Source organism: Heloderma suspectum, chromosome 7 (genome assembly GCF_057233095.1).
Source record: "Heloderma suspectum isolate Gila_16-S chromosome 7, 16-S_ref, whole genome shotgun sequence".
Classification (NCBI taxonomy): Eukaryota; Metazoa; Chordata; class Lepidosauria; order Squamata; family Helodermatidae; genus Heloderma; species Heloderma suspectum.
Window position 1 is genome coordinate 123,287,194 of NC_139464.1, and position 16,305 is coordinate 123,303,498.

Sequence of the window (16,305 nt, forward strand, 5' to 3'; positions counted from 1 at the left end):
AGTTGAACTTTTAATATATACAATCCAGTCATATGCATGTTGACTTACAAGTTCCACTGAATCCAATGGGGATTACTCCCCAGTAAGTGTGCAATCATATTTGGATGCATGCCTACTTGCAAGTATGTCTCATGGCAAACAAAGGGACTTACTTCCAAGTAAATGTGGTCAGGATCAGGATGTTAATATACAGAGTTGATTTTAAAGGATTTAATGAATGGATTTCTCTTCTGCACTAGACTGAATTCTTCAGGGGTGGATGTCAAACTAAATTTTGGAGAATTCTCCAGAGCTGTATAAAGTTATGACAGGCTCAACACTATTCAAAATTATTCCTCCCTTACTAGTACCCTTTTTCTTCTCTGAAGGAAGATAGAACAGACAAGTGGCACAGCATTTCCTATACAGGACACCCGTGCAATGCCAACTGATTCAACACAATCAGTTTTAATAAGATATATTCTATTTTCACATAATAATCCAAAGGAGCTACAGTAGCAATTTTTATATAACACACACACATACACACCATTCAAAGTTATCTAAAACAGCTCCCCCCACCCCAATAAAATAGTACCATCTTGCTCATCTGTTCAAACTCAGGGACTTCACGGTATTGCAAAGACAAAAATTAAAGCCAAACATGATCCCTAAGTTTTATGATTTAATTTTGAGGCATTCTTGCTTATTTTCATGGTACAATTTGATGAAGCCTGGTTCACATATAATGACAACCCAGGTTTTTTTTAAACCCTGGGTTGTTGTGAACGAGCTTGCATGCTAGTTCATGCTGCTTGATCACTCCCATTTGGCTTGTCCTGCCAGTGGGAACAGTTTAATCCTTGGTTCCAACTCTGGAAAGACAAGTCAGAGTTCCAGGTTCAGATGTCAAGCTGAACAACCTAGGGATGATGTGTCCATTGGTTGTTTAGCCACTCATGCTGGCAGTGGGAGCTATAGAGTCATGTGAACTAGCACACTGGCTTGTTCACAACAACCCAGGGTTTAAAAACAACCTGGGTTGCTGTTATGTGTGAACCAGGCCATGTCTATGGTTAACATTTGCTTGCCTGGTTAAGAGATTTGGGAACCAATTCATCTAGGTCATACACATTCAGAGCTGTGTTGTCGCACAGTTAGGTGTGCTTGAGTCCAGCTGAGTTCAGGGGCTCTCAGTTCCACAGAACAGCGTACAGGGTTGCACCACAGATTCTTCGAAAACATAAATGAGGACAGTCCTTTGAAACAAATGGTGCCAGAACCATTTTGAACTGAGAACAAGGTCTGTCCTGTAGCAGTTAATTATCAAATACCCCAACGGGCTGTGAGATACAGCTCCCTTGATGTGCCCCATCCAGGACTTTCAACACCTAACCCACAGGGATTCTTGCGCCCTTTTTAGAGAAAGATGTCGACGGTGCAACGACTTCCAACTTAGTTATAGGGAAAGTGCACTTACCAAACCACTCCCTCTTGATGCAGCCATTAAGTGGGCAAACTTTAACACCAACCAAATTAAGTATTTAGTTGTTGTTGTTCAGTCATTCAGTCATGTCCGACTCTTCGTGACCCCATGGACCATAGCACGCCAGGCCTTCCTGTCCTGCGCTCTCTCCCACAGCGTGCTCAAGTCCATATTCATTGCATCAGTAATGCTATCTAGCCATCTCATCCTCTGCTGTCCCCTTCTCCTTTTGCCTTCAGTCTTTCCCAGCATCAGGGTCTTTTCCAGAGTTTTCTCTTCGCATTAGGTGGCCAAAATATTTCAGCTTCAGTATCTGTCCTTCCAATGAGCACTCAGGGTTGATTTCCTTTAGGATGGACTGATTTGACCTCCTTGCAGTCCAGGGGACTCGTAAGAGTCTTCTCCAGCACCACAGTTTGAAGGCATCAGTTCTTCGGTGCTCAGCCTTCCTTATAGTCCAGCTCTCACAGCCATACATTACTACTGGGAAAACCATAGCTTTGATTATACGGACCTTTGTCCGCAAGGTGATGTCTCTGCTTCTTACTATGCTGTCTAGGTTTGCCATAGCTTTCCTCCCAAGGAGCAAGCGTCTTTTAATTTCATGGTTACAGTCACCATCTGCAGTGATCTTGGAGCCCCAAAAAATAAAATCTGGAACTCTGAATGCAGAGTTTCTCTGGAACTCTGCATTCAGTTGGATATATCTTCCCCTTTCTCCCTTGCTTTTCACTTCCCTTCTTTCCTCAGCTACTTGTAAAGCCTCATCAGACAGCCACTTGGCTTTCTTGCATTTCTTTTTCTTTGGGATGGATTTCGTTGCTGCCTCCTAAACAGTGTTATGGACCTCCGTCCATAGTTCCTCAGGCACTCTGTCTATCAGGTCTAATCCCTTAAATCTATTCCTCACCTCCACTGTATATTCATAAGGGATATGATTGAGGTCATACCTGAATGGTTTAGTGGTTTTCCCTATGGTCTTCAATTTAAGCCAAAATTTTGCAAGAAGCAGCTCATGATCTGAGCCACAGTCAGCTCCAGGCCTTGTTTTGACTGATAGTATACAGCTTCTCCATCTTTGCCTGCAAAGGACATAATCAATCTGATTTCGATATTGACCATCTGGTGATGTCCATGAAGTATTTAGTATGCATGCTCAATTTTTAAAAACACCAAATAAGTGGTTAGCTGATAAAACATTAGTGATTATAACACTGAGATGAAAGCTAGTATATTAAATAAGTAAAAAAAACACACAGCACACAACAGGCAAGACCATATAATGGCGCTCACGATGTGTTCATACACAGTATTTCGAACATTTTTTCTTATGCTGACCATTTTCTGATTAGCGATATACTTTGAGGTGCTATTGTTGCTACAATTCGTCTGTTTCTTACTTGATTACCAGCTTTTTTTTTTTTTAAGGTGAGTAATCCTTAAAAAAAGGGTATTGAGTTTATTTGGCCTAACTGCATTCTAATACGTTTGTTGCTGTTATAAAACTCCCCATTTTCATTTACCCTCTGTGTGAGGCTCTGAAGTATGTTATTTGAATACACCATTTCAAAACGTTGCATAAGCTTGGAAGCTCCTCTTTTAAAACAGTTGGGGGCAAATCCATTGTATGGTGCTCTGTTCTAGAAAGCCAATTTCTTTGCAGGCATTTGCATATCCATTCTGATCTGCTTCTTTGCTGTGTAATAATCTGTAGAAAGACCAAACAAGCCCAGGAACAATTAGAAATTACAAGTGCAAGGAGTATTGCAGTGTGGCAGTTCCAAAAGTTAAGATCTCATTATGCAGAATGAGTTGGCAGAATTCTGGACAGTACCACTTCAAACTGCAGATTGGAGCGCTCATAATTTTGAATATCTCCTCCACCCCAGTACAAGAACAGATAAACCAAACTTGCTCAATGTTGAAACCTAGCACAATCTAATGATTTAGGGTTGTCCTTTCTCTAATGTGTTAGGGAAAGTTAGCTTACGACATCCAGGGAGTTTTAACCATCAACAGTATCAAACTCCACCTGCAGACTGAAGTGATAGTCAAGAATCCTGCCACTTTGGTTTACCATCTCACTGCAGCTCTATTCAGTCGTTATTTCCTCCATGCGATTAACCCCATGCTGTTAACACACTGGGGGAAGGCCTGAAGTGGGGAAGTGAGCAGAACATGCTTAGGCTGTCCCCGGTGAGCTGGAGCCCTGTGTGATCAGAGTTCGAGCTCATGGGCACTGCCTACCTATGTGCTGCAGGCTTCCCCTCTGCAGAAAATGTGTGGGGCTGGCAAGGGATGCAATGGTAAGGATGGGGCCAGTAGTTAATCACGTGGAAACAGTAATGATTGAATAGTGCTTCTGTACAATAATGATTGAAATAACTATTGAATAATATGTTCTTTCCTAATACCCAAGAGAGCACAAAACTAATACCTTTAGCATTTTCCATACAACACGGGCTGATACCACCAGGACTGTGTGCACTGTTGTGCTTAAAAAATAAAAATTCTGTACCAAGAAAAGCTGAGCTCTGGGTTATATCCAATGTTAATCTTACTTAGAGTAGACCCATTGCGAGGAATGGGACTTACATCAGTCATGACTAACAGACATCCCCGTTCATTTCAATGGATTTCGTCTAAGTAGGACTAATATTGGATACAACCCTCTGTGGCATGTATAAATTATGAAAATAATTTGCATCATTATACAAATTAGTATAATATTTTATTCTGTTTTTTAGTTATTGGGAAGTGCAAGGCTCTATGCCGAGTACTGAACTCACATTTCCTCTTCCCTCACTGAAAACTATATTCAGCCACGCCGCTCACTTCACAGATTTCATAAGGCACTGCCAACTGGCTTAATTTTCTTAAGCAAAGGCTGAAAAATTGGATCTTGCACCCCATCCCACATGGACCCCTTTCCATGCCGAATGCGGCGGCTTGCCTGATTATAAAGGCAGCCGCCGGCGTGATCACATCACTCTGGTGCTGAAGAAGGTGCACTGGTTACCAGTTGTTTTCTGGGCCAAATTCAAGGTGCTGGTTTTGACCTTTAAAACCCTATATGGTTCTGGCCCAGCCTATCTCAAGGAGCGCCTCCAGCAACACCAGACAAGCTGCTCAACAAGATCAGCCTCGGATGGCCTTCTCTCTGTCCCATCAGCCAGGACAGCTAGGCTGGTGGGGACGAGGGAGAGGGCCTTCTCTGTGGTGGCCCCCACTCTGTGGAACTCCCTCCCTAGGTAACTCCGCCATGCCCCCTCTTTAATGACCTTCCGCCATGCATGAAAAACATGGTTGTTCAGGCAGGCATTTGGGGTGGGCTAGGGTATTTTTAGAAATACAATGTTTTAAATGTGGAATTTTATTGTTTTAAACTGTTGTACTATTGTACATCGCCCAGAGTGGCCGGGTGATTGGCCAGATGGGCGATTCAGAAATTTAATAAATAAACAAATAAAATGCGCAAACAGCCGTGCTCCAACAACAACGAATATATGGCACAGACAAATTATGCCATATATACTTTTCTGATAGGGCTTAAAAATAGAGACCTCTACAACTGCACAGTAGCAGTAACACTTTCATCTCCTCCTCCTCCTCCTCCCACATTGTTAGAATTTACATAGTAAGCTTCTTGGCCTAGGAGGCCATCTTTTTTATTTATTATTTAGAGTGCAATCCTATGGGGATAGGCAGCCGCCTCCGAACTCAGAGGCAACCGCCTATCCCATGCAGGGCAGGAGAAGCATGGAAGGGATCATTCCTTCCGCATTTTTCCTGCCCTGCATTTGCAGTTAGACAGCTGATTGCGGCTGTCTAGCCGCGAGAAGATGGAGCGGGGGACGAAGCTGCCGGACAATGACACATGGGATGTGTCGTACCAGCATTTCTGCCTTCCTCGCCCCGGAACGCCCCGTTTTGGCCGCTCTGCACTCCTCTTTGGAGCGTGGAGATGTTCCAAGGCAGTGCGGAACGGGGGGAAGGTCGGTTCTCTGGGAACTGACCTTGGAGCGCAGGCTCCGAGGTCGGTTCCCAGAAAACCAGGTATCCTATGGCTGTCTAGCCGCTGACCAGTGGCCATAGGATTGCTCCCCCCAAGTATCCCCCCCGCCCGCTCCTCAGCCAAAAAGGCTCTTGGAGCTGCTTACAATCACTCAGTAAATAAGACAGTCCCTGCCCATATGCTTACAATCTAAAAAAGACACAACACACAAGGGAAAAGGTATGAGGAGGGAAAAAATATGTATTAAAAATAATAAACAATATTTTTGCATATGTAATGTGACATGTACACTGATGTTGCTATATAAACATTTAGCAACATCTAATAATGTGGCAAATCTACCTCTGGAAAGGAGCATTATGATGCATAATTATATCTTCAGGTGAACTAACCTTGAGTGAATAGTGTCAATATAAACAGGGCATAAATGCAGGACAGCTGAGAATAAAATGCTGGCATTTTTTGGAATGAAATGCCTTCTTTAAATGCCAAGAGGGGTTTTGCTGGAAATTAATAGATATTAGAATAATTGTTACTGACATAGACAGGTTCCGTGTAGAATTACTAGGAATTACAAAGAAAAATAAAAGCATCTAACCAGTAAGGGGGCAGTGGCAAATTGTCAGAGTAGGAAACCAATGCTGAATGGAACTAGGCGAAGGAGCAGTTTCCACAGCCATTTAACCTTCAGTATCTCATGCAACCCAACTGGCAATGTATATAGCCAGCATTCCCCTAGCAGCTGAAGCCTTGCATTTGCTCTAAGGAAACATGCCACTGGCAAGGTCCCTAGAATTCTGTAGGATTGCGCCAATTTAGGGCGCAATCCTAACTAGATAGGCGGCCGCCTCTGAACTCGGCGGCGACCGCCTATCCTAAGCAAGGCAGGAGAATCACAGGGGGGATCGTTCCTTCTGCACCTCTCCTGACTTGCTATTTTTCACTAGACAGCCATTTTCGGCTGTCTAGCAGTGGGGGGGCTGGCCGGGAGAGGAAGCTGCCGTACGACACATTGGATGCATCGTATGCGCAGCTCTGCTCTCCCCACCCTGGAATGCCCCTTTTCAGTCACTCCGCGCTCATCTTCCAAGCTTCTTGCTTGGGGCTTCTCCACGCTGCCTCCGAGGCAGCGCAGATGAGGGGGGAGGTTGGATTTCTAGGAACCGACCTGGAAGTGCAGGCTCTGAGGTCGGTTACCAGAAAAGAGCATATCCTGTGGCCCTCTAGACAGTGTCTAGCGGCCATAGGATTGCTCCTTTAATAAAGTTACTCCAGCACCATTTTGTGATGGAGGAGGAGATGTACATTGGTGACCCATGTGCTGCTGACGAGCATAACAAACATGTCCGATGGAAACAAAGCCTGTAATTATCACAAACATCCATGGTATGGCCTTCAGGTGAAGGTGGGAATAATATAATTTTAAAAACAGGAGATCACATAATATCAATCGTCATTTTATGGTTTGTTCTGCTCTCATTTATCCGAGGAGTAAAGATGGCGTGGAAACTCTTAAGATATTTTCCAAAGAAACTAAAGAAACCCTAATAATAGTTATTGCTGCAAAATCCAGAACTTATCCAGAGCTGTTTCTATTTTATTGAGCAAGTGTGAAAAAAAAGTATCTGTCTCTATAATTGTATGTCCCACTTATAGCTGGAGAGATAACAGGTATCCTATCTATCCATCCATTCTGAGATCAAGTGAAAGCAAAGGGTGGGGTGATAGCAGGGAGGTATCTCTATGTTCATACTACATATATCCTACAGATTGTCATCTCTGGTGATAAAATTATATAATACATGCCTGATTAAATGTGAACATTGTAGGCTTTTTTTAAACAAAGGATTCAAATGCCCTCAGAACTCACAACAATTTTTAATGCAGTGATATTTATTCAACAGGCCACAAAGTGACTATTATAGTTTAAATTCAATACATACTGCACGAGCAGATTACCCTGAATCTTACTGAACTGGAGGGGCAGGTTAAGGGGAGGGATTACTGGCAGGTATTATTGAATCCTGGTTGCTCCATCCACGAATGTGGACAGGAGATTGTGCTAAATGTTGGACTAAATTTATGAAAAATACTAGGAAGATTCTGCAGTGTGGAAAGAATCCATAAAGTTCTACGTTTTTTAAAAATGGAACTCGATGACGTGGCCTGCAAGAAGACCTGCACCTGTTTCAGCCCTGAGACTTAGAGCTTTTCTACATGAGGCATTTATCATGCACTCATGATTCCTTCCTTACTCATGGTTGTTTACGGATTCTTTAGACGATGTCACGATCCTCCAGTTTTGCCACTGTTTTTTAAGAGCACTTCCCCATTTTTTTTTAGAGTGGGGAAAATGAGGTATTATTTCTGAAAGCAAAAGAAAAGGTAATTTCCTACTTGTGTATTTGCCCTATTCTGCTACAGCACAGCGCCACCTAGAGGTTATGAAGTAGAAAAGGAAAAGTTTTTTGCGTAGAGCTCAGATCTCAATTCTGCAATGAAGCTGAAAATAGATACAGTGATTAACCATCTCATGTAGAAAAGCTCTTAGTTCTCATTGATGTGGCAAACCTGCATCTCAGCTGTAGCACTGCCCAGACTGCTGGTGGAGACTCAAACAGGTGAATGTTCCTCCATACAAAAAATGTCCTTGCATACAGGAAACTAGCATGCCAGGCAAAAGGCTAGGCTAGAACCCTTTTCTGGAGATGCTAGTTTCCGTGTGCAGGAATTTGTTGTAATTAATATTTGATTAAAACTTACAGTGCAACCCTATGAATGTCAAATTTTAAATCCCACTGTGTTTAATGGGGCTTACTCCCTAATAAACGGGTTTAGGGTTACAGCTTTAGGCCTTCACATTTCTATACGGAATCACACGTGGAACCACCTACACGTCACCTCACTGTGTGTGCGCAGAGGGGGGAGGGGAGTCAAGATTCTGATCTACAAATTTACCATTACTTCCTAGCCCTCGTGATTCAGTTTTAAAATGTATGCCCGAACTGGAGGAACAGCTTCTGCTTTGTGGTTTTCTGTATCTCCATGTACTTGCATGTGGCACCTTCTTTGTGATGTGGTTTCTTTACAACGTGGTATTGCACTTTGATAGGGACAAACATATGCTTAAAGTACAAACGTCACGTACCAGTCACCGACCTCTGACTTCGCTTCTTTCCTGCCAGATTCCGCTTCCCTGCCATTTTTTTGGCAGGCCTAGGTTTCTCCAACACTTTGTGAATCTGGTGAGCTTTGGATCCCTTGGCTACAACCCGGTTCGTGAACCGCAGGGGTTTGCGAGCCTCCCCAACCACACAAGTGCGATAAAAGGTGGGGACCTCGTCATCCTGCAACTCTTCCCACTGCAGATGGCCTTCCACTGGCATCTCTTCCAAGAAGTCAAAGTTCCACCTTTGCTTAGCCCTTTCCATACTAGCGCACAACATACTCTGGAAGTCCTGCTGCAGATGATCGTGGTCCACAGGACCAAAGAGATTCCTCCTTATGTGGTTTGCTTTTGTGGATCCCAGCTCCATCCTCTCTTCCTTCTGCCTGTCGTTTATGAGAGCACAGAGCAGCAGTTCCCTGCCAAGAAAGAAATACACTCAGACATCTTTTTATTGCAAAAAGAACTGTGGTGTGTTTAAGTAAGTAGCCACGGGAGGTGGGTGCTGTTGGGGCCTACCCCCTGCCATTGGGATATTCTAAAACCTTGCCTTAAGCTTTCATTCATTCATTCATTCATTCTTTTCTTGGTTTTTAAAGCAAGCCTCTAGTTGTTTTCCTTGTGGAGATGTGCAGAAGGAAAAACGTGCAGGGAGATATTGCACCCAATGGTTCAGTTAAGAAGTGACTTGCTCCTGCCTTCCAGAGTTTAACCAAAAGAACAGAGGAAGGATCATCCTAGATGAGACCAAGGGTCCATCTTGTTCAGAATTCTGTTCAAGCAGTGGCAAACCCACAAGCAGAACCTAAGTGCAATAGCACCATCCCATTCATATTCCCCAGCAACTGGTATACAGAGGCAAACTGCCTCTGATACTGGAAGGAGCATGTGGCCATGACGACTGAGACCTTGTGTGCCATGGATTTGTCTAATCCCCTTTTAAAACCATCCCAATTGGCGGGCCTCACTACATCTTGTAGTAATGAATTCCAGTTTAGCTCTGCATTTTGTGAGGAAAGACTTCCTTTAATCCATCCTGAATCTCCTACCAATGAGGTAGACAAATGTCTCCCTATCCACTTTCTCCACACTATGCATAATTTTGTACTCCTCTATCATGTCTCCCCCAACTTGCCTCTTTTCCAAGCTAAACAGTCCCAGACATTGCAACCTTTCCTCATACAGGAGTTACTCCAGCCCCCTGTTCATTTTGGTTGCCCTTTTCTACACCTTTGTTTTAGGTACGGTGACCAGACCTGTACACAGTATTCCAAGTGTGGATGCACAACAGATTTGCATAAGGGCAGTATGATACTGACGGTTCTGTGTTAGATTCCTTTCCGAGTTATACCCAGTGTGGAATTTGCCTTCTTCACAGCAGCCACATATTAGGTTGGCATTTTCATCGAGCTGTCCGCCACACCCCCACGATCTCTTTCTTGGTCAGTCACGTTTGGATCCCATCAGGATGTGATGTTGGGATTCCCCGCCCCCCCCCCCCCATGCGCACCATTTCACACTTGCTTACATTGAACTGAACTTGCCATTTTAATGCCTATTTTCCTAATAAGCAAGATTTTGTGTGTGCTGGGATTCCGCAGAACAGGAAAACTGTAGGATACTGTAGTGGGCGTAGCAGTCAGCTTCAGAAGTATCTCTGCTTCATTTTAGAATATGCTCAGCCCCACATTGTGCTTTGTGCCTAAGCTCCCTTACCTCAGACTAGCACACTCTAGGTTTCCAGATGGAAGAAACAATAGGTTTCTAGATGGAAGGGTGGAGTGGAATCTTTTCTGAAGCTTTCCTGCCTGGTAGCTTCAAAGACTTTTTTTATTCAACTGTGCAAATAAATTCTTTTCAAGCCTCACTGAATTTGTTAGTATCTTGACTTGGGTAGGTCTGCTGTGGTAAATATGATAAACCCACTTCTGGGTGGCAAAAGAACAATGCTCCTAAGCAGACTCAAGCTTGCCACCTTTTTTCCAACAGGGTGTTTGTGCCTTTCAATCACTGCATGGAAGCAGGCTTGCGCTACTGCTGGATTTGTGCTAAGTCTGGGGGAACTACAGCCCCTGTGTTACAGGCTTGTTCTTCTGCCCTAGCTCCATTTTGGTGAGAGGTTCCCCATTCTCGATTCAGCCATCAAATGCTCTGCTTGTAACCTAATCTTGAGACAGTTTCTGTTAAAATATATGCAGGCAGATCCTGGTGAATAAAGTACGCATTGCTTTCAAGTAAACATGCATAGGATTCACTTTTATCCTACACATGTCTACTGAGAAGTAAGCCCCACAGAATCCAATGGCGTTCACTTCCAGGTACGGGGGTACCTTACCTGCAGCCTTAATTTCCCCACCAAAGTTACCCAGAAGCAAGTCCAGCGGTACACAAGATCGAATGTGGTAACGGTTTCCACATCGCCAACATTTTCGGTGAAACTGCCAAGGCAGAGGACCACAGCTACGCTCCAGATGTCCACAGAGGTCCACAGCTATGCTCCAGATGTCGATCTGGGGCTGGGGACTTCACGGCGGGACACAATTACTCAAGCGGAGGACCACAGCTACGCTCCAGATGGCCACAGAGGGCCAAGCTATGGTCCACAGAGGGCCAGAGCTACGCTCCAGATGTCGGCCCGGGGCCGGGGACTTCACCGCGGGACACAGTTGCTCAAGCAGCGCTTCAATGGCAGGAGGCCTCCGGCTCCGCAAGCAGACCACAGCGTCAGCAGCGGGGCCTCCCGAAACGCCCCCCAGCAGCGACCCCCGCCCCGCCCCGCCCCCTCTCCTCCCCTCCCCGCGAGGCGGAGCCGCGCGGAGGGCGCCCGCGGAGCGTCAGCCCCTTTCCGCGCCACTCGCTTCCCGCCCGCTGGCCCGCCCGGGCGACCCGGATTACGTGAGCCGCTGTTCCGCGGGCGGGCGATCCGCGGCGGCGGGGACGGCCCGGCCCGGCCGGCCGCTGGCTTCGGCCGCTGCGGGGCGCAGCAGCGCCCTCCTGGCGGGCAACGGGGCCGACTGAGGCTCGCGCGCCCGCGCCCGCCGAGCTGCTGCCCAGCCGGAGGCCCCTCGCCGCGCCCGCCGCTCCGCTCCGCGCCGCTCCCCAAAGGCAGCGCGCCCCGGCCCAGGGGAAGGCGGAGCGCGCGGCCCGCTCCGGCGGGAGCCGCGGGCTGCGTCCGAAGCGCTGCGCGGCGGGCCCCGCGCCTCAGGAGCCGCGCGGGCCGGGCGCACGGCCCGCGGCCCCGTGAGCGCCGCGCTGCTGCTGGGAGCGCAGCGTCGCGGGGCTCGGGGCGCCGCCAAGGCCGCAGGGCGCGCAGGCCCCTGCGGCGGATCTCGCTCTGCGCGGGCGGCCGCCCGGGCCAGCGGGCCTCGGGGCGGCGCAGCGCGCTGGCCGCGCGCTCGCTTGCGGGAGGAAGGGGACGCGACCCGGCCCCGCTTGCCGAGGCTGCGTTTTCCTGCGAGTAAGCCCCGCCGAATTCAGTGCTGCCTGCTTCCGAGTAGGCACGAGTTCTAACGGCGCAGTCCCGAACAGTCTGCTCGAACACCACTGAATTCAATTGGGTTTGGCACGTGCTGAGCGCCGAGCGCCCCGTGCGCGCTCACTTGGGGAAACGCGCCGATGGACTCGGTGGAACCCCTGATTCCAAGCAAAACGGCGTCGTGCGTCGTCTCAAAAGGGTCGCGGTTCACAGTCGCTCTCGTTAGGAACGTGTCAGAAATTTCTGCCCTGAAGCGCCTATTTACAGCCCTTTTATTCCAAGAACAAAGCCAGGTTCTGGTTCAGACCTGTGCTGTGCAGTGGTGCGGCTAGGTAATTCGAAACCCCGCCTGGACTGAACGCGCTCTTTTAGGCGGGGGGAGGGGGGCGTTTAGGCAGCCTCGGGGATTACTTCTGTTGAGAAGCACGTACTATTTCTCTCCTCGGCCCACCTCCAGGCCCCCGCCATTCCATGCAATGTAACTGCTTCTGCATTCCCGATGCGTTAGAGCAACGCACAAAAGAACGGTTTGCGAACCCTGATTAAAAAAACGGCCTCTAAGAATGCGCAGTTTCATATTTCACACTCAAATCATAGCGCCATCTTGACTGATCTAACACACAATTGATCTAAAACAGACCATGTGAGGGTTGTTTAACCCTAGCAGAACCCACGCTTGCTGGGTTCACAGAACATGACAACCATGGGGCGGGGTTTGCACATTCCAGATGGCAGCCGTGTGTGCCCTGCAGCGTCACCATAGGTTAAATAATTCATGGTGGGCTGTTGTGTCCTGTGAACAGCCCCACCATTCTGTCATAGAGAAATATACGTTAATAAAATCAGCATTAAAATCAGCATCTATAAACATGTACAGGCCCAGCTAGCCACCCCCCGATGAGAATTTGTTTTTTTTTTTAATGAGAAAGATGTTGCTGCAAACCCTGTTGGGCCCTAGCATGCCCAAGTGCTGACACAGGGCCTATTTGCCACTGCCCCCATCATCTGCCACTCATTTGGGAGCCCCCTGGGCTGTGGTCATTTGGCCCTAGCTGTCCCACTGATCCTATGCATATTTGTGAGAAGTACTACTGCATTCAATGGGGCTTACTTCCAGGTAAGTGTGCATAGGATAGTAGCCTTACATTATAATCCCATACATGTCTACACAAAGTAAGCCCCATTCAGTTCAATGGGACTTGCCTACAGGTAAGTGTGTATAGAACTGCAGCTTTAATTCATTTTGCAAGAGCTCCAGCATCTAATGAGAATTAGGTGAATGATTATATTGAGGTTTGATTTTAAATTTTCCAATTTAGCAGTTTTAAGTTCCAGTGATATCAATGGGAGTCAGTTTGAAGAGTTCAACATTATGTGCTTAATAGTGCTGGAGCGTGCCCACAGTAAACATTAACAACTGACATCTAGGCTAGAAGTCAAATGCAGGCAATAACCCTTTCTCCTATTTTTAAGGGAGCAAATGAGGTCTTGTCTTCCCACTTGAGGACTTCCATTTTTATACAGTAAGACACAGATTATCCCTGCTATGTCTGGATACATGACAGTGATGGAAAAAAAGACAGAGCCCTAACAGCTTTGCCAAGCTACTTCTTCACGAATCACCCCGAAAGAATGATTTATATGTTTTCATCATCTCTAGGGTGTACAGTTCACTCACCTCTGCATTCACTACTTCATGAATGGTCACTGCAATGTTTTTGCATCTATCTACAGGAGAGTCCTACACAGGAATACTCCAGAACTAAGTCCCATTGTGTTCAGTGACGCTTATTCCTAGGTTAATGCGTAAGTGATTGGAGCCTTATGCTTTAACAAAATTGTCACAGTCTGTACTTCTTTGCATTTAATTTCCCTCTGATCTCATTGCTTACAATCCCCCCCCCCTCCCCATGTATATATCAACCTATCAATTTAGGATAATGGATCATGCATCTGATGAAGTGGACTCTAGTTCACAAAACCTTGCGATAACAAATGTGCTAGTCTTTAAAATGCTGCAAGGCTCTTTTGTTGCTTTAGTCTGAATGGTTCGTGAACACAATACACTATATAAGAGTGCGAGTACAAATTGACAGAATAGGGATTGGAAGTGAAAATACACAAGTGTCTGCAAAAAGATATTTGGAAAACCCACTAGGAGTTGTTATAGCAACAGCTTCTAGTAATTCAAAACAGTTGCATTTTAAAAGTTATTTTATAATTTTACTAATGGATTTCACAATGCAGAGAAGTCAGTGGTCGTTTTATACACATTATATACACACGCACACTCGATTTTAGAGCGAGAGCGAGCCTATATATGATGTTTCTAAATGCTCACTTCACATGCACAGTCCTGCACGGTAGGCCATTATTATTCTTTCTATGGGGTGAGAGACAGTAGCATCGCAGAGTCTTCCCGACAACTTTTGTGGTGCAATTCTAAGCATGTTGACTCAGATGTACATCTCACTGTGTGTATTGGGACCCCTCCCATGTAAGTAAGCGTAGGATTGCTGCTCGTTTACTTGGGAGTGACTCCTATGTAATTCAGTGGGACTTACTTCTGTGTACGCATGCATAGGCTCAGCCTTCATGGCTCAGGTGACATCTGAATTGGGGACATCCAGACTTCCAGCTAGGCTTGCCAAGTTCCAAGCCAGCGCCCTCGTTTTGCCCTGAACAGCAGGCTGATCAGCATGATGTTTTGTCTCCATGCCATGAAAATCATCACCTGCTCATTCCTGCAAATCAAGGCGATTTCAAACACACAAGAGTGTGCCAGTGCCTTTGTTTCTGGCCCCCTGGCAATCCCGTGTTGTGCAGTAGTTGGTGGCAGCGGGTGTGGCTGTGTTACTCGAAGACAGAGCTTTCGAAAGTGGGGTTGGGGAGGAAGGGGGCAGTGGATCCCCTGCAGCCTGTGCCAGCCAGGACAGACGGTCCTGGCTGGCAATCAAAACAAGATTGCTTTGATCCATTACTCCATTGGTAAGCAATGCTAGGACCCACAACCGCTCCATTTTCTTATTGATCTAATCGGGCCTTCAGCACTCCCCTCTTTTTGGCTGTCGAGGGCTTCCCTTATCTAAGGCGGGGTTGGGAGGCCGGATTTTATTCTAGCCCCCCATTGAATGAGAGCAAAATGTCCCATTAGTGACCTGACCCAATCGCTTGTCAGGGTATAGGATTTTCTGCCTCTATTACACAAACACCTTGATTGTCAATATGCAATCCCCCCTATGAATCTCAGGCTCGGCTGAGTCGGACCTTGGCTTTCCCCAAGTGTTGGAATTTGTAAATAACAGGCGATTGTGGCTCCTGGGTGGTCTCTTCACCTGTGTCCCTGGCAGCTTCTGGGTGAGTGCCAGGCAGCAGAGGCCTGTTTCTGCCCGTGTCCCCCTGTTCTTTCCGGGTAACAGGAGGAGACAGAGGCCTCCGGAAAGGTTTTATCCGACTGCAGTGGGTCCACTTACTTGATCCTACAAGTTTCACACATGAGTGACTAGTAGGTCCCACTAAGTAAGGCCCTTCCCACCCTTCCTTTAGAGGTTCTTTATTCCACTTTTTCAGCAGCACCTCGTCCCCTGGTTGGAATCGGTGGATTGGTGCATCGAATGGTAGCCTCTGGAATGGCGCAGAGTAGGCTCGTAGCTGCGAGATAACAGACTGCAGAGTAGTTAATTGCCCCCTCAACATCTGATCCCCCAGTTCCCATTTAACCTCTTCCCTTCTCCCGCAATGCACCGGGGGGGGGGGGAATCCAAACATTAATTCAAAGGGAGAAAGTTTTATGCCCTTTCTGGGCATTCTTCGAACTTTTGTCAGGGCGACGGGCAGGGCTTCGACCCACGTGAGCTTAACTCCTCTCTGGAGCTTAGTTAAAGTCTCTTTGAGGCTACGGTTGGCCCTTTCAACTTGGCCACTCGCTTGGGGTCTCCAGGGGCAATGGAGATGCCTGTCTATCCCCAGAGCTTGGGCCAGTCCTTGGGTAATGGTGGAAGTGAAATGCGAACCCTGGTCTGACTCGATAGTTTCGGGCAAAGAAAACCGTGGTATTACCTCCTGCAATAATTTGGAGACTACAGTTTTTGCCTGGCAATTTTTACATGGGAATGCCTCTATTCATCCTGTCATTTGACACACAATGACGAGCAGATATCTGTAACCCTTGCAAGGTGGAATTT

At 46.7% G+C, this 16,305-nt stretch overlaps 1 protein-coding gene across 5 annotated transcripts in view; it reads right to left on the reverse strand.

The window, feature by feature from the left end:
* Positions 1-426: 426 nt before the first annotated feature.
* The window catches only part of LOC146340293 (cyclin-dependent kinase inhibitor 1-like), an 89,587-nt gene continuing 73,708 nt past the window's right edge, over positions 427-16,305 (reverse strand). Inside the window, exons 1-4 of one of the 5 annotated variants that reach the window (XR_014784521.1) lie at positions 10,982-11,439; positions 8,629-9,065; positions 1,017-3,173; positions 427-753 (exon numbers count right to left, since the gene is read on the reverse strand). Coding sequence is in view for 3 of the 5 variants with exons in the window: in XM_084811376.1 (XP_084667502.1) it covers positions 3,106-3,173; positions 5,873-5,983; positions 8,629-9,016 (567 nt within the window). In the remaining 2 variants the exon portion in view is untranslated. Of the gene's footprint in view, positions 3,174-5,872; positions 5,984-8,628; positions 9,066-10,981; positions 11,440-12,428; positions 12,446-16,305 lie in introns of those variants that run through there. The other 4 variants (XM_084811376.1, XR_014784522.1, XM_084811378.1 and 1 more) reach the window with 4 other exon arrangements.